General features: G+C 44.6%; 1 protein-coding gene across 4 annotated transcripts in view; it reads right to left on the bottom strand.

Annotated features, from left to right (window-relative positions):
- Nucleotides 1–19207, bottom strand: part of LOC100116943 (tyrosine-protein kinase transmembrane receptor Ror) — a 324541-nt gene that overhangs the window by 35163 nt on the left and 270171 nt on the right. For all 4 annotated transcript variants that reach the window (XM_031924699.2, XM_031924713.2, XM_031924708.2 and 1 more), the window contains 2 exons: nucleotides 7114–7324; nucleotides 6836–6989 (listed from right to left, as the gene is read on the bottom strand). In XM_031924699.2, coding sequence (XP_031780559.1) covers nucleotides 6836–6989; nucleotides 7114–7324 — 365 coding nt within the window. The remainder of the gene's footprint in view (nucleotides 1–6835; nucleotides 6990–7113; nucleotides 7325–19207) is intronic.

Raw genomic sequence — 19207 nt, 5'->3', positions numbered from 1 at the left:
TGTTCGCGCTTTCGCGGCGCCACAAATGAACTGTTCACTGCGGCGTGAAGCCGCGGTTTTTCAACGCTCAGACAATTTTTCCGACATTTCGCAAAGAATATAAGTTCTGGCACTGAATCAACGGTCTAAATGATAATGTACTTTAAAAAGAAAATTACTTTTTAGGCACGACCGCGACACGGAAATGCCTTATAGTTTCGTGTGCGAAAAATGTGTGAGATGCGATATCTCACGCAATTTTCGACCGATCGGACTGAAATTTTAGGAGGTCTCCTTTTGCAAAAGCTAAAAAACTATTTTTGTTTATCCCGATCCTCTACGTCGTTTTGAAATGCGGGCACAATTTGTTTGATTATTAATCGTTTTTTTAATAAAAATTTTCCTGTGATGCGATTATCTCTGAGAGACTTTAGTCAATCGGGCTCAAAATTTTTTTGGGAACTCGTCTCATAATAGTATGCTGACGGTCCTATTTTGGGCCTGATTCCTAACATATATACAAAATGCGGCCACCTTCAAAAATCGCTAAAAACGGTTTTTGGGCTGTAACTTTAAATCCAAGCATTCTACAAAATAAGTTAAATGTAAAAGTTGTAGATCTTTGAAAAATACAACTTTTTTCTATTGACATCAAATCATGAAAATACTTATAACTCGAGTTAACAGCCTAAATTTGCCATAAAACATTACGGATTTACGTTTTACATGAAAATGTTAAATGTAAAAGTTGTAAACATTTTCAAAATACAACTTTTTACCGTGGCAAACATTTTTTAAAACACTTTTTGACATACACAACCCTAAAAGCGATTTTTTGATACATAAATTCAATAATAAGTTCGGTGCAACATGCCCCATCCAACCCAATTATTTTCAGCAATTTTCCGATATTATTAAAAGCTGAAAGTTATATTTTGGCCTTTATCTCATACATATATATAAAATTAAACCACTTTTTAAATTAAATTATAAAAAATGCATAATTTAGCAAAAATTACGTAATCGCCGAATACAATCCTTGTAACTTGGCATCATATAACGACGTACGCTATAGTAATTATATCTTTTAAGCTGAATCAGTACAATTCACTTTCAAAATTCAAGTGTATATACTGACCTAGAAAAACCTAAACTCAATAAAGAAAATTGCTGAGATTGTATTGAAGAAAAACTCTAAGTAGCTTACTACATCCCTCTAAACTATGTTAAATACCTAAACAATCAATTTTCTAATATTCTAATTGAAATCCTACAAACGAAATATCATCCTTTTGTTTACTTCCTCTTGAAAACTGCGATACAAAAGTGTTGTATTATTTATCTGAAATTACAATAGAATAAAATTAAAATAAGATATATTTTAAGAATATCTACAAACAAAAATAAATAATTGATACAAATAAAAATAAGTTACTAATTTTCCAGTAGTTTTGATGATAGTGTCGATGACCGCCAGAAGAATACCAATCAAAACTTTGACAACAATATTGAAAAAAAAACAGGATAATACTGTATAAGCACAGACAGGCATTACGAACGTGAAGCGCAACCGTTTTGCGTGCCTTGCATCGCTTCGCGATGCAAGGCGGCAAGCCAACGCGGCCGTAGGGCCGCGCGTGGCGCGCTAGTTAAACCATATACTTTTCATCTCATGTCGAGCTTATGGAAGCTGTAAAAAAACGATGAATTAAGCCACTATTCGCGGGTACGCCTTAAAGCCGCGGTAATGGGTCCGCGAGTAAGCATTACCGTATATTTAATGGATATTAGCAGCGAGTAGGTACGTGGGAGCGCGCGGATGTGCTGCGCGCACTTTACAACGTTCCGCGAACCAATAGCGCGCTCGTCTCTCGATCGAATGGGCCGCGCGTGCAATTGCGGATTTCGCCTTTATTCACTCTCTCTCTCTCTCTCTCTCTCTCTCTCTCTCTCTCTCTCTCTCTCTCTCTCTCTCTCTCTCTCTTTCGACGTGGCACTTTCATGGTTTATTGTAGAGGACCGAGGCACTGAAAAGTAATAGCTTGAAAGGTGAAAAGGGATTACAGGTGAGCTGTACTTTATATCGAACCGATTGTGATCAGAATAAAAATTATATGAGCCTCTTATACAAAATATGATTTTTCTTTCCAAATCCACTGATTGGAAACACTCGGCTTGGTCAGCACCTAGAGCTGTCATTTAGCGGTTTCCCAAGTGTATACCCAGCAACGTTTAGCCTCGGCGCAGTTAGCGTGACGCGACTCGCGGCCGATCCAGATTGGGATCCAGCTCGCGTGCTGCGCTAATTGTCCTAATAAACGAGAACGAAAAGCGAGAAGCGTTGCCCGCGCGCCATGCAAGCTCGCGGCCGCGTGGAAAATCCGTTATCGCTATCGCGTGGCCTGAGGTGTGCTGCACACTTGAGAGCTGGCCCTTGGAACTGGCGCCGGTGCTAATGGAGGGATTGCTCGAGTTTTAAGTTCGTAGTGGAAGTCGCCGAGTACAGTGAGTTTTTATGCTTCTTGGTTTGAATTACAAGTACGATATATTGAATTTAATGTATTGTATGTTTTTAGTGCAATGGCATATTTTAATTGAATAATTAAATTATTTTTGTGAATTAAATGCATTAGCTTTTTAAGATTTTACTTGAATTTTCAAGTTTACAGTTGCGAGTTTAAGCCAGACGATAAATTATGATGTTTATTTTTCTTGTTTGCAATCACGTAGGCGAATTTCACTCGTGAACGGTCATTCTAAATTATCCTCGCGGAGTTTGAAAGTACGGAGGCCAGATGATACATGCCCCCATGAGCATACACGCAAAGTCAGCGTTTACACGCCCGGTGATGCTCATGCGAGACTTAATTACCGCGATAAGACTGTAATGGCTGAAGCTGTCCCTGTGGCTGCTAGTTTGAACGATGCTTCGAGCACTTACACACGATCTCTCACGTATTAGTAGGGAAGATAATTTAATTATTTCGTCATTCTCGTTAAACACGGTCAACAGAGTATTGAAGGTATATCGGATCTTTTATTGATCCCGCAGTCATGCTTTGATTTTATTTCCATACATTGTAAATCTCTTCCAAAATGAAATACTCAATCCCTCGTAAAATCACCCTCGCATTATTCCGTATCGAATGCATCAGCTAACAACCATTAGCTATTTTCGCTTAATCGAAATGTATTCAAATAACTCTTGCGAGTAAAACAAGCGGCAATAAACCAGCGCAATACATCTTAACGAACCACATCTCGCTCGCTCTCTCCCATAAAACCAGACTGTGCTGCGGTGCGCAAGTTCCTTGCACGCATTACCATTCGAAATTCGCGCGTGGCGGGTCGATCGGATCGACAGTCTGCCACTGCCGACGCATAAATCTGGCGCGCACACCCGGGCTTTTACTACCGCGCAGCCACCTTCGTGCGATTTTCCGATAAGGCGGGACAACGAGACGTGCGCAAGGCTGACCTCAAGCACGTCGCAAAAGTCCGGTGCTGCACTGAAAATCGATACATAATTTCGAACGTCCTGGGCAGCAAGCTTGATTCGGGGAGACCGAAATCGCGTTGAAAGAGCTTTATTTTCAGTGGTTTCTAGATGGTTATTTATCTTATCTCTTATCCACAGTGGATTCATCGATCTATAAGCTATAAGATACAAAGCTGTGAGTTTGAAAACTATTATGTCTTAATTACAAAAAATAGACGCTGTTACAGAAAGAAAGCCACAATGCAATTGCGCGAAAAGGTCGAAGCGTATAGTACTGAGAGCTTTCAGACAATTACCTCCTCCCTTTCCAGAAAAACCAAAGCCGGAAGAAAGACAGTCGAATCTCGGCTGGCTCTCTGCGAGAGGATCCTCGAACTCGGCAGTATACTCGCGATAAGGGTAAAGGGCCATTTTTCTTGCAACCTCTTCCTCCTGGCCCCCCTCCCTCTTTCTCTCAGTCTTGAAAGGCGCGTCAGCGATTACCTTAGCGATTAGCCGAATTCACTTTACGACTCGGCTGTCGCGCAGTAGCTTCCTTATACATCCAACCAGTGTTATATCCCGTCGCTCGCGGTGATTCCTCGGGGGAGCAGCGCGGACAAGATGAATCTGGCGATTTAGCTCGTTCTCGCTCTCGCTTCTGCTTGCTCGACGAAAAAGTTCGCTTTTCCCGGATTTCGAGTGCGAGAGGGAAAAGCATTATGCGGAAAGGGAAAAAAAGGAATTTTCGGCTCAATTTGAAAGATTGAAGCTCCGGTCGCTAGAATGCGGACATTCTTTTTTCTTCTACCGGTGGCGCGCGCCGAGTTTCATTGTCGGGGAAATGTTTTTGTCAGCAATCGAAACAAAGTAACGAAGGATTGTGCGTCGACCGCGTGTAGCCGTCAGACTTTCAACGTATAGAGTCGCAGACACGGCCTACCGTTCAATCGATTGCATTTATCAACATTTACACACAGCAAGGGCTGCATAATTTGCAAAATAGCGTTGAAAGTTCGTGTAGTAGCAAATCCATTAAAAAACAAATGAGCTAATCTCCATTCAACGCCGCGCGCGTCAGCTCGGTCGAGAGAAGGAAATCAAGGCAAAAGTGAAAAAAGAACTTTAAAACCATTCTCTCCCTCGTCTCTCAAAATCGTCAGAAACTTGGCCAAAGTTCCTTCAAGCCGGTGTCGACAATCGCCGTCCTCCAACTCGCCGTGAAACTTTAGCGGTCCGTCTGAGCTATAACAGCAGCATCTCTACTGACTTTCTCTCGCTCGCAGAGAAGCGTCAAAATTAGCCAGACGCGAAAGAGAGGTACCTTATACAGGCGAACGCAGGAAACCGACGACTTCTCTCCGCCCAGACCGTTACACGCGTTTTTGCAGCGCTCCCGGAAATCTCGTTGCCGCGTAGTCTGCGTGAAAAGTGGCCGGGAAGTTCTTTTAATTTTTCAGAGTCAGGGAGAGAGAGAAAGAGAGCTGGAGTTTGACTTGCAGAGTGCTAATATTACAGTTGCAAGAACGGCGTCGCGCTAGCGCCACTCCTTCAGCGTGGCTTGAAGCTCTGAATGGGAAATCCGGGGTGGACGAGTGGGTGGGTCACGAGCTATGAATCATGCGACTTACTTTGGGGCTGATTCTCACGAGGTTTTTTTTTCTTACTTGTACAGGTTATTCCTGGCTATTAATGTGTCACGATTGTTATCGATCGCAGCTTTTAATTAGTTTACAGGAAGACATTCCGTATTGCTGATTGCGAACGAATGAATCTCTTGAAATACACCTGCAAATACGATAATATGTGCACGCTTTACTTAAGCCTCCAAAAAATCCCATTAAAAAGCTACCACCCTTCCTCACACATCACGTACACGACGAGCCATCGGCACAGCAGCAGCAGCAGCATATGCATTCAAAAGTTCTTCGGATACACCAGAGGCAAAGGCGGAGTGCGAGGGCCTTCGCTTCCCTTCCGCTGGGCCGCGCATTAGTCGCCCGGATTAGATTAGATTTTATTGGAGGGGCGTCGCGCGACTTCCTCTCTCCGCGCCCCGAGATAACAAGTTGAGAAGCTGCTGCTGTGACTCCCACCAGTCTATATACTTTCTTCGCCAGCAGAGTTCCACTGAATTTTGGATTATGTGCTTGTTTACGGGGAGGCAGTTTGCTGCGTCCGCGAGTCTGCCAGACGGTAATGTCGTTTCACTTTGCAGCGCCGGGAGTAGGTGGGCGTCTGAGCTTTTTTCGGAGGCGCGCGAGCGCGAGGGATTTCTCCTTTTTTTCGTGCTTTTACGGCCTGTTTTATGGAGCCTCGATGGATTTGGATTTTTATTTTGACGGTCTATACTTGGCAGATCGAGCCGCATTGGAAATTCAAACGGTTAGGAAGCCTGAGAAACATTCGTTTGCATGCAATTTATGCCGGCCGGACTTGGCTAGAGCACTTGAAAAAGAAGATTATAGGTATATATAAAAGTCCTCGAGAAGTTACATTTTAAAGACCTCTTATACGAACTAACTTTCCTCGTACCTCTTCTGGTTCTTTCGCGGAATTAAAGTTCTTCAAAAATAATTATTTCTTTTGCGCAAACTGAAGGTCGTTACGCAGCTCGGTATATAAATTATATTCAAGGAAACAGTTGCTTTCCGTATCTATGCTTTGAACGTAGGCAGCGTTATTACGGCTCGTGTTGAAACTTTTTTCAAGTTCTAGAACAAGAGTAACCATTAAACTTCCAGCCCCTTGATCCTTATAATTTTCATATTAGTTCGAGTGATTCATTTCTTTTAAATGAAATAGGATGTTATGACAGCTACGAAAAAAGATTCTTCGCTAAAAAAGCGACGTCAACGTCTGCCCGAATACGTACATCCGGTTCGAAGACTTTTTCTCGTCGTCTTGCCAATATTCAACGGAGACGTCGCGGTTTTATGGCCTCTTAATTCGGGCGATGTTCGTGACGAGCTTGCGAGTATAGTTCGCGTGTTCCGCGACGATCTCGCAGACGACGACGCGACGCTCGACTCTTAAAGTGCGTGATTTACGCGCCGAAGGGGGACTACTCGGTTCGCGACTTCTCGCTCGCGCGCAGACGTTTATTTTTCGCCTACTGGGAGCGTCTTAATCAATGGGCGATAGGTCGTGATGCGTCTTTTTTGCTCTTGAACTAAGGTCATCATTATAGATACTTGATGTTTTTGGCTTGAGAATAAAAATGGTTTATCAGTTTATCTTTTCGTAATAACTTGACGAGAAAATAAAATATCAAAAGTGCTGCAATGATAAGTAGCATCTTCATCTACTTTTTATCTTCGCAGAACAATTTTTCGCCGCGCACGGAGAGAGAGACAGATAAAAGTCAGATTTACATACCATGACGCGACGTTCTGACTTGAAGAGTTCCCTCGCTCTGAATGAAATCCTTGTCGTTGTTGGCGCGACAAGAGTAAAATCCTCGATCGTTCACGTCCAACCGAGTAATTTTTAGACGACTCCCGGCGATGTTTTTCGCTGCGTGCTCGTGGTTCTAGAAGAGAGGAATGTCAAAAGAATGTAATGAAGAATGCGTTCATTATGTTCTGACGGTGCGTATACGTTATATCATTTAAATTTTTTTCCTTACAAAGTGAAATTACAAAACTTTCTCTCACCTGCGGATTGATTTTCTTGATGATGACCCTGTTAGGTTCCTCTTTGACCGGAGCCTCGTTTTTGTACCAGCGGATTTTGGTTGGTGGCGGGTCGCCGACGATCTCGCACTTCATGTGCACGACGCTTCCAGCATCCTTAGTGAGGTTCATTAGCGCCCGGATGAATTTCAGAGTACCTCCCTTGCCGCCTGCAGGTGCGTCGATGTCAGTTCTGAAATGAATTAATTAAGCGTTTTTTAAGACCCAAACTGCAGCTTTGAAAGTGATTAATTGCGTTTAATTATATAATTATGCACTCGCGGCTAGTTTATCATCTCAAACTATATGGCTGCCTCAATAAGTATCAGAGCAAACCCATCAACAGTTTCACAAAATTATAAAATCCAGCGCATACAACTGTACCGTTAACCGCAAGAGATACGCAACCACGGTGAATGTCATTTTTCATCCAGCACAGGTGCAGCAGGTAAATCCCTTATCTGATCCTATAATATGCAAAACAAATGTCCTCCAACCCTCGTCCGGCATACACGCAAACAAAATGCGCTCAAGCCAGACGACATCCGCTCAAACACACACGCGCGACAAATATATTTCGCAATAACAAAATTCGTATGTGTATAATCCACACGACGAGAGTCAGCCCCGCCGGCGACGAGTCGACTCGAAACCAGATTACAAGTCATTTATCTGGCGTGTCGCTCCACACACACACACGGCCGCAATGCTACGGGCAACGTAAACGGGAATAATGGCGTCCACTTAGCGTGCATAAAATATGCAGAAGCTGCGTGTCTCCCCGGGCTGGAGATCCCTCCGGGGAGACGAGCGAGCAAGGAATGGCGACTGAAGACGCGAGTGCTGACGGCGGTATAGCGAAATAAAAGAACGAGGAAGAAGAGTCCGACAAGAAAAGTCGTGCCGAGATCACGTATGATCAACGTCGTTAAGAGAGCGTAGACACGGGGAAAAATAAGCTGTAGTTGGTTTGCGTGGCAGACCGAGACTGTGCATACGATGCTCCAATATACATATATATAATAAAGATCATACTTTACAGAAAACGTCAGAATACCGGAGTTATTTCCTACTTCAAACATCTCATGCTAATGGCATTCATCACCAGCAGCATCAATTGGTTTCCCGCACAAAAACGGCCCGCATCTCCGTGCAGCGCGCGCAAACGGGGAGATCGAAATGCGATGCGGCAACAGACACGTTTAATATGTAAACTCGAGGGCATGTAAACAAGAGAGCGGCTGCACACTTCCGAGGGAACAATGACCGCGCGCGCGGGCTAAAGGAGAGCATGGCAATGTACGCGCCAATCACCGAGATTACATTGGGAGCCGGCGAGATGCACTTCCTCCTCTGTCTCTCGGCATCGCACGTTCCTCCAATGACCGGACGCCAGAGACGGAGTGACGATTAGATTGGAGTATGGTGGCAAAAGAGATTTGACTGAGATTGCGTTGCAGACCGTATACGTCGCTGTGTGGACGCAAGTTTATTGAGTCTTATATATTGACGAGAGAGTGATTAAGGCGGTTTCTGTGATTGTCAATTCAACGTTGTATACTATAGTAGGCAACGCTGCGATATCGTACACTCTGCTGTCGACGTTTCGTCGTCAGAATCTAGTGCGACTTTTTGCACAGAGCGAGGAGATAACACCGACCGACAATCATACACATAACTGATTCTCTAGCCTCCAAGTACGAGTAATCCCAAAACTTCCTACCAACCAGCGCATAGAAAAATGCCACCTACTGGAACACAGCTTGGAGTCAGAATGATTACGCTCGGCTGGCAGATTACTCGGCCGGTGCAGTGCGGCTACTGCTGCGGCCGGGAGGGTCCGAGCTCTGGCCATGTTTACGCTTGTCCTGCACACACCGGCCGTTGCATCGTGGCTTCGGGGGACACAGAAGTAGCTGATGTTGCTAGCCGCCTGTGCGATGAACTCGGGGAGGCGCGAGCAATATAATCATATAGCGCGAGATGGGGACATATGCAAGATAGAGGGTGACGTGACGCGCCGCAGTCGCCGGTAACTAACCTCGCGTTTACCGCTATAGTTATTGAATGTAAATCAAGGGACACGGATAGCGCAGGAAGAGAGAGAGAGAGAGAGAGAGAGAGAGAGAGAGAGAGAGAGAGAGAGAGAGAGAGAGAGACGTTATACCCGGAGCATGCATACTCGGGTCTACTTTGCGCGTGTGCTGCCGTACAGGCGGCTGAGGAAGTTTCGATGCAAGGTGTAATGACCCAACAGCGAGAGGATTTTCAGTTGATGGTAATCCATCGATTCGCAGATTACATTATTTATTAGCCTATATAAACCTAATAAACTTTACAATATCATACGTATTTGAGAGATCAAACCGATCGCTGTAAATAGTGCAAATAAAACGATGAAAATTAAATCTCAACCCGAAAAAAAATTCCAAACCAAACGATAAAAGCGTCGTCGACGCAGTGAAAGCACTAAAAATCTCACCCTCCACATCCATCGCGAATCGACTGGCTCGCTTCGGTCCACCTCGTTTTTCCACCAATTCACAAGGTGGCCACCCCATAAAAACTCTCTTTATCTCTCAGACTAACCGGCGAAAAAAATTTAATTACCGTCACCAGCTCCCGCTCGACGCAATTAGAGGCCGGCCCCTCGAACGCGAAGACGCGAGTGTCACGGTCAACTGGAGAAAGAAAGCCGGCTGGAGGCCTGCTCGATTATTTAAATTGTTGAGCCGAGGGGCAGAGCGAGAGATAGAGACTCGCATGCGCTCGAGTTTCGTTTCTGCAGTGCGGGGCGAAGAGAGAGAGAGAGAGAGAGAGAGAGAGAGAGAGAGAGAGAGAGAGAGAGAGAGAGAGAGAGAGAGAGAGAGAGAAAAGAGGATGAAAAAGAAAGGGGTATCCGGTGAAAATTGCCTTGTCGGCTGCTCATCGCTGACAGGAGAACGGGAAAATTGCTGGCGAGAGAAGGCGAACGTTTTATTGGAGCTGCTTCGTTTTAAAAAGATAAGCTATTCGATGGTAATGATAGTCTTATCTAAAATTTATCGTACATCGATAGTTTACTTTATGTTGCGTACATATTGCTTATCGGTGGTAACTTTTTCACAGAGGCGAACGTAACCGTTCGAATAAATCACAGTCCATCAGTCGAGGCTGAAATATCCTCATGCATACCAACGAATGCACAACGCTGATACTGGAACGAATATATGCATCAGTAAAATTAATTTCCGTTGGCATTTCATCAAAGCATACTTTCCGCACTTTTCAATTTGGCCTAGGCTTTGTGCTGAATCTTTTGTAAAAATCTCGGCAAACGATTTTTTTTTTTTTCAAGTGAAAGCTAATAGAATATCGGAGTCGAATATCGAATGGCACACGCCACGCGGGAGCACGCACGCGCGCACGGCTATATTCGCACGTGATTGATAAAATTTTCATCGCGGAGCTGCTATCGATTCGCCGAGCTCGCTATTCCGGCGTACGATTTCGCGAATCCTTTTTATTATTCCGGCTATTAATAGATAGAACTTCGAATGAAGCGGCGAATGGTTGTGCGAAAGTGCAACGAGAGTGAGCGCCGATAAAAGTGGCGAAATTGAATTACCCGCTTTCGTTTCAAGTTCATTGGATGCTTTGCCAGCTGAAATTCTAGAAAGATGGAACAGGATATGCTTATGGTTTTTTTTTTAATGAAATTCGTGCTGAAATTGCCATTGTTATTTTTAACGGCCGACAATACTTTCAAATTTTTATTTTATATCCGAATTCGCTGGGGGTTTTGCCTCTCCGGTCAACACTGAAACTCCCAGAAACGGTGTTTTCCGTGCAGCCGACAATTCTTTTAAGTTATACCCTCCACACGTATATTTAAACTCTGCAAGCTTCCCTTATCACGGCGATTAATCTCGAAAACGTTCCAGATTCCCGACAACAAAACAGCGTCGATCAACCCACATGCGAAAAACTCGGCTACTCCCAAACTAAGCAATTAGCTGGTTCGTGCAGAGCCGTTGGTATACCTATTCATAATAATCCCAGAGCGCGCGAGCACGACGCAAATGGAATTATCCAATAGCCAACACGAGTCTGGAGAGGTGGCTCGCTCGCGGAGTCTGCTTTTTTGGGCTTTCGTGACCGACTATGATTAATCGGTGAAAAGTTACATGTCGCTGCAAGAAAGTGGCGAAATATGCGTCGGCGAGTCGCGCTCGAGATTGACCCGGTTAATTCGTTACAAATCCATTATGGGCCGGCATCGGCTTTCGGCGTATTTATATTAAGGATTGAAATAGTTTGCTGTGATTGGAGATGCAAGTATAAAGGGAGTTTTATGAGTTTTGAATTTAGCTCGAGCGGTGGGGAAAAATCGCCAGTCCAAAACTGTTTTCTTTTACGGCTCTACTGTTCCTTGGAGCTGCCAGAAGATTAGCGACAACAAATAAGAAAACCATTATAGCAGTATAGACAGTTTGCAAATTGTCTAGACCATCACTTGTAAGCGGAAATTGGCGGGTCTTAAAAGCTTGCATGGGCGATTATGTTGTTTCTGTCTCGGTCGCAAGGATCGACTCGAAGAACTACTCGAATGACTGTGCAAATAGATTGAGACGTCGTGTGCGGGACTTTAGTGATGCTTGAATTTTAATGACTTTGAGGAGGTTGTTGTTTTTCTTGTATACGACGCCTGACAGCCGATCACTAACTCGTTACTTCGAGTGTGCAATTTGCGTTTCAATACGGTCGTGCGCTACGAAATCGAAACATGCATTTTTAAGAACAATCGAATTTCTATTATTGCTTTTCAAGAGTATCAATAAATCAGTGCATATCGCTAAATACGACAGTCCCGCGAATAAATGATTGAAAAAGGTGTCCCATCCGAATATTTAAAAATTTATCACCCTCCATCCGCAGCCAGCACACCTCGGCCAATTTTCATCATCGCCAGAAGCTCTCAAGTCTAATTCCCTGCGTCGCCGCTTACACCACGCACCTATATAGCCGTATCTCTCCTTCCCGTGATCTTGACAAGCTACATAAGTAACCCACAGAGACAATAGCAACAATTACGAAAAGCCCCTCTCGATCATCAAACTCCGCTGCTCTCGGCTCCTCTCAGAAGGGGTTTCACCCGCGCACTTAGCTCCCGCAGCACCTTGTCACCTGACTCATCGCTCGAAATTCGCCGTCGTCTCTCTTGCGTCGCAGATAGAGAGACGCGGATAAATAGGAAAGAGCCGCTGCCAGCGGGTTAGTAAAGGCCTTCTCGCCGGATCAGCTTTTCATAAATAATGCATCGCGCGCGAGCGGCAGGCAAAGTGGTTTTGCTATCGTGCGGCGCCGGGGATTAACGACAGCGCGACGCGCCAGGACGAAATACGAGCAGCGCGTTTTTACGCTCGCGGAGCCTCCGCGCGCACACGTGGCATTTTTCGTTAAATATTTAGATACTTGGCGGCGAAACGCGGCTGGAAACTTTTCGACGCGTCGACGACGACGATGTTTTACGTGGATTTTGGGCGCAGCGTGCTGAGTGCGCGAAGTCGACGTAAGGAAGCGAAAAGTCGTTCTGGGGGACTTTGAGAGTTTTCGAGATGGCTCTTTGCGTATATTAGCGCGAATGCGATTTTTTATTGAGTGCGCGCAAGGATCAAAGTGTCGTTACGGTATCGCGGATTAAAGTATTGTTGTGATCGAGCTCGAACGTTGCGCGACTCGAACACCAAGAATCGCGCATAGCAACCCCTAGCAACGAGTTCAACGACGTCGCGGATGTTATTGTTTATGTTCAGTCTGGTTCTGTCAGTTGTTGAGAACAGTTGTGTTTACTTTCGAATAAAGAGTCCAAGTTCGCGAGTGATTTTCTATAAATACGTGTTGTTAATTTTATTACCCGAACCCGATCATAACATTTTGGAGTCTCATCCGAGATACGGTTTTCGAAAAGTGATCCAGTAACAGGTTTATGCTTTTACGTTCCGGCAAGATGTTAACAGTTTCAAGAACACCGAGCAACACTCGACCAGTTCCATCCCCGAGAACTCTTCCAATTGATCAACCTCAACCGTCACTTACTGCAGCAAATAAGGAAATAACAAGCTTGAAGAGACGGGTTGAGGAAATTTCTCAAAAACTCGTAAAAGAGCGCGAGTTAAGGGATCAATGCAGCAAGGATGCATTAAGCTTGCAAAGGGAACTCCATACTCGAGAAACGGAACTGTTGGATGCTCATCGTCACAATGAGGAACTTGAAGCTGAAAATCACCGACTGAAAGATCAACTGGTTCGAAGAGAACTGTTTAATGACCGAGAACAGAGGGCTGATTTGAACGAGGAGATATCGAGACTTCGAACCCTGAATAATACACTGATGGCAGAGCAGCGAGAACTGCAACGCCAAATCATTCAGCTAAGTCGTTTACAGAATACAAATACACATTCACATACAACAGAAACAGAGAACACTGGAGTCAATAACATTGGATTATCTTCAAACAGAATAGACTAGGGTTAGGAAGCTCTGTTATTGATCCTTTGATTACTGGAACTCGTGGATTAGGTTCTCATGTAGGCAATTCTGTTTTGCTGAACACTGAACCTATCGACTTGAGAACAGATTTGGGTTTAAAATTGAAAGTTGGTGATTACGATGGTTCATCACCTCTTCGTGAATTTTTAGTTTAATTTCAAGACAGCGCTAGGGCAAACAATTGGACACCTATATCTAAAACGGCAGCTCTTATTTCTTGTTTGAAAGGAAGAGCAAGATCAATCCTTGTTGAATCTGATTCTACTACATCGAATTTCGATGATTTAGTATCACGTCTCGAACTCCGTTTCGGTGATAAACATTTAGCACCCATTTATTACACACAATTTCAGAACAAGCGTCAACGTTTTGGTGAAGATCTCCCAACATTGGCTGCTGATCTTGAGAGACTTACTACTTTGGTTTATCCAGAGTGTCCATTTGAAGTCCAAGACAAAATCGCTTCTACCCAGTTTATTGCTGCTATTTTTGATTATTCAATCAAGGATATCCTTCGTTTAGAAGTGATAACTTCCCTAAAAGTTGCTCTTGCTCGTGCTATGGAAGTGACACCCACAATCAAACGGACAACTAGAAAGACAACACCAAATACTACTTCACTATCTCACAAAATACATACACGATAATCAAAAAGACTGGCATCGCTGGGTTTCATTATTTTTGTTAGCTTACGCAGGTCCTCCAAACATTCGACGACGCAAGCTACTCCAGCTGAGATGTACACCGGTTTTGATCTGAGGCTTCCTTTGGACTTGATTCGAGGGTGTCTACCAGAGGAGGTCGAGATTAAAGGAGACGGGGACTTCGTACACAGGCTTCGGAGGAAACTCAGCGAGATCCTTAAAATGGCACAAGACCAGATTAACTTACAATCGGAAAAGACGCAGTCGAATTGGGAGGGACATTGGGAGGTTGTTAGAAAAATCAATGACGTCGTTTATTGTATTCGTCTTTCACCAAGACATAAACCCAAGATAGTCAACGTCAATCGTCTGGGACTTACACTGAGAGAGATACCCGATGATCAAGAATGCTCTGCTCACGGTTGTTTTGAGCTGTGATTTTTTCCTTGAGCATAAAGGTAAATACCGGACCAGTTGAGAACAGTTGTGTTTACGTTCGAATAAAGAGTCCGAGTTCAAGTGTGCTTTTCTATAAATATGTGTTGTTATTTTTATTACCCGAACTCGCTCATAACAGTATTATTTATATAGACGGAATAATCACACGCGGATTCCTAATTTCTTACTCTAAAAGTCACATGGGTGATGATCCTACTTGTTCTCTGAAGAGTGAATATTTTAGGTTCAATTTAAGCTTTACCCCGCACAAAATAGTGAATCACAAGAGGATTGTAAAAAGACAAATCAACATGCTCCTGTCAGTGGAGAACACTCGTCGAAACGCACATCGCGGTTTTCGCAGTCCTGCGGCGCGTAAAAGTCATCGGCAAAATTGATTTCCCCTTGTATATACCCGTGGTACACGCGCGAGTACAGGGGAGAGAGAAAGAGCTGCATCAGCAGCTTTGATGCCTTTGCAACAGTGCGTAAATCTACAGCCGAGGTCTTCTTCAAGCTCGATTTACGGCCTCGCGCATCGCGAATATCTATTAAGCTCGCAAGGATCGCATCGGCTGTGTTGTGCGCGTTTTTACGAGTTCTTTTACGTTCAATGAATCCGTGTGGGACGAATTTAAAAGCAGTGTGTTTTGTCCGATGTATCACAAAGTATACGGAATTACAGGTGTCTGTCGAAACCTTTAGTTTAAGAATCACGACACATACGGTGCTTTTATTAGGGCATTTGAACGTGTCTGCACTCGAGCTTTTGGTTTTTATCACTGATGCAATCATCTTTCGTTTTCCTTCAACGAACGTCGAGGGCTTTTGATACTCGAAAGAGGATACTGCAGCGCAGTAATTAGTATCCATCAATGAATTTATCTGACTGCCATCAGCGATTCTTGAAGTAGCAATTACTTAGCGATTATTTTACATCTCGGGGCAATAATATTTCCTCGTCAGGAAAAATCATCAAAGCAATTTCCCAAAGAGCCGGCAATTCAGGCGCACTCCACCGCCCGCTCCTCTTTAACTCCTTCCCCTGCTCTCCGAACAACTTTAAAGACTCTCATCACACAGTATCTCGACGGGCAAGAGAAACCCGCGCGCGCTTGTCAAAGTAGGCCACCGCACGGCAAACAGCGTTTCGCGGAAAGAGACGACGCGACGGTAAAGTCGAGAGAGGTATCCACGTCGTATATGTGTGTGTACCATCAGGCGCGAATAGGCGACAGGTATGCCTGTGTATGTAGGTATATACATATAGGTGTTCCGTGAGACGGCGGCTCCGTCGAGCAGAAGCATCAATATTAATGGGCGCCCGAGTCGCGTTTAGGGAAGAATAATGTATGTATGTACAGCGCGGCGTATACGCTGTTGCTGCTGCTATACGTGCCAGCCAAAGTCGAGATACACTGGTGCGAGGAGAGAATTGGAGAAAAGACTTTCCTTGTGTGCTGTCTTGAGATCCGAGCTTTGTTGATCTGGGTTGACGAGGTTCTTCTAGAGAGGCGAGACTATATTTATATTGCAGGACATCATCTGTACAAGGTAGGACATTGGGTACTCTGCTATAGGCCTTGAACTGATTTAGTATAAAGTTTCAAGTGATTTCAAGTTATCCACGAGGTACCTATACCTCGTGTTACGGACAATATTTTTTGCTGCTATACATGCTGCGCAGAATTGTGCCATTTAATTTTGAGGTATTGAATAAATATCGAACGCAACTATGCCACTTATACAGCGCTTAAACTGTCTTACAGATCTGCTCAAGCCGCTCACGCCATAACTGCTTGAGTATCTATATGCTGGCGTGTTTTACCCTTTTTTCGTCGACATCATAAAAACTTTTAAAATTATTACCAATTTCGAAGGGAGCTTTATGTTATAATATCGGTATATTAACTAAAATAGTTTACAAAAAAGAAATTAATCCACCAGTCGACTGATCAACCATCGTTTCGGAAAAGTACACTACCTTTACAAGCTTGCATATACAGTCGACCCCAAATTACTGACAAGCCTGCAGCCAGGGGCTTGGGTTATCGGTTTTCCGGCAAGTATAATATCGCCGTCGAAGCCTCTGACAAGACCAGCAGCGGCATCAGTGATGCGTCAATAGCCCATACGACGTTACATACTGACAATGACGTAGGGGGAGAATTTTCAATTCTGAAGCTATACGGCAGCGGGCGACCACGCGCGTCGAGTCTCGCGCGCGAGTTATTGGGACGAGCTTTGACGCGCTGGTAGATTTTCGAAGCGAACTATAATTATACCGTGCGCCTTCGCTGTCACCATATCATATTATGCACGTTATGATTATTATTACGCCGTTCGTTCCCTGGCTGATGTATTACCGTAAATTATTCCACTTCCGGGCTTAAATTTTAAATTTCAGTTTTATCGTCCACGATATAAAGCGCCTCGCGAGCGCATAAATAATTTCGTTAAATCTCCCCGAAGCCGATGTAGTGTTCGCCGGGATCGAGTTCGAATAAATACACACGCATATCCGCGGCGCGAAATAGCCGGGATTCAGCGTATTTCAATCAGCATTAATTTCGCGAATGATAAATATTTCATTAATAGCCTAATTTATGAATGCAATTATAATCGGATGAGCTCGGATCGAGAGTTCAAAGCCGTGCGCGCGCCAACCGCAAGCTCGCGCATACAGCCGCAATAATATAATACGACTCGTAGCTGCCGCAGCGCTGCACATATAAATACTAAAAAAGATGAGTATTACGCGCGGCTGGCGTTGCAGTGGTAGCAGCTCAGGGGCATACGAATTTTAAAATTCTGCGCGCTCCCCGCGACTATACCACTAGCGCTCCTGCCTCCAGTCCAATCGAACGTGAATTTTAACGTTTATTCGCGCTCGTACAATTAAGTCCCGAGATATAGCCGGCGAACTTTACGTGCGCGCCGCACTCGCGTGCATGTACCGGGCATATCTGTGCTTACTGCAAGCGGAGAGTATAGAGAAAGAGAACGGAGGAGTTCGATCGGTTTATTTTTCCTCTGGCTTTGTTTCGTTCTCTCTTTCTCTCTGTCTCCACTTGGCTCTTGCCTTTCGTTTAAATTAGCCGCCTTCGTATACGGAGTGTAATGTAAATCGGATCGCCGGCTGGCCGAGGGAGAGGAAGTAAAAATTCAATCACGCGACGAAGCTCCCAACCATAATGGAAGCGAAATTAGAAACTTTTTTTTTCTTCTTAGCGAAGCTTCTTATATTATACACAGATGCCCGTTACAGATAATGCTTGGATTTTCTCATCGTACCCCCGCGCTGTTATTCGATTTTTATCTCTCGTTGCGGAAACGTTTCCCCACACGTCGACGTGTATCCCGATACATCGCGGGAAACCTCATGGAAGTTCAACTCATAACTGTCGGTCGAAGAAAAAGAGTACGCAGCTTGAACCGAGGAACGCAACGCGCGAGCGAGGCACACATCGTCGCCCAATCATACGAAGCTGAAATAAAATTAAGAAAAGAAAGGTGATCGCAAGCCCGAGAGTGGTATAAAAAACCCACTTCATTCGGGCGGAGAACTACTGAAAAAGAATAAAAAAATAGTGAACTCGAGAGAGCGAAATGGGAAAAGCTCCGGCGGAGAAGGAGGCGGCGGTGGTAAAAAACAAAGAGAACCACTAGGACGAGGGATGAAAAAGGACAGATAAGCAGAGGCGCGCGCGGACTAGAGGGTAGAGTCTCTCTGCGCTCGCGGGAAGTTGCATTATTAGCTTTCGAATCGAACCAATCACGGAGCTTCCTTATTAAGCCCCGCGGCACCCCTGACTTTGTTGCTCATACGCTCTCCTCTCTCTCTCTCTCTCTCTCTCTCTCTCTCTCTCTCTCTCTCTCTCTCTCTCTCTCTTTCTCTCTCTCTAGTCATTCTGTCTATCTCTCGCCACTGCTAGTGCGCTGCGCACAGCCGCGAGCTTCGACTATTCTCTGTCTCGTTCAGGGGAGCTTTATCTCGCGCGCGCGAGAGCGGGGAGCTACTAGTCGTTAGATCTTTTACAGGGTGGATTAAATTTATGTGCTGTTGGGTTACTGCTCGGAAGAGAATTTAAGCACCTATATTTTTACCAATGCGGGGAGAGATATTGAGGATTCATTCGAGGGCGCGATTTGTGTGCTGCCTTCGGAACAATGTGAGAATGCGGGAAAAACAAGCGGATAATAGTTGCGTCGTATCATACTTTGGAAGCTGTCCAGGAGAAAATGCCCGGGTTTAGTTGCGCGAATCTCGAGAACCGCGCGAGAGATATAAAGCGAAACGAACCAGACGTTACTGCGCAGTCATGAAACTCAAGGCTTATCATCGAACCCTGTGCCTCTTAAGGCGCTAATAAAAGTAGCGAAGCACCCTCCATCAAACGGCAGTAAATTCATCGTGTCCCTCTCTTTCCAGAAATCTGATCCACGACACGATGAAATTCGT

Source organism: Nasonia vitripennis, chromosome 1, assembly GCF_009193385.2.
Source record: "Nasonia vitripennis strain AsymCx chromosome 1, Nvit_psr_1.1, whole genome shotgun sequence".
Classification (NCBI taxonomy): domain Eukaryota; kingdom Metazoa; phylum Arthropoda; class Insecta; order Hymenoptera; family Pteromalidae; genus Nasonia; species Nasonia vitripennis.
Note: the sequence above shows the minus strand (reverse complement) of the source record. Positions and strands in the feature narration are given on the sequence as shown.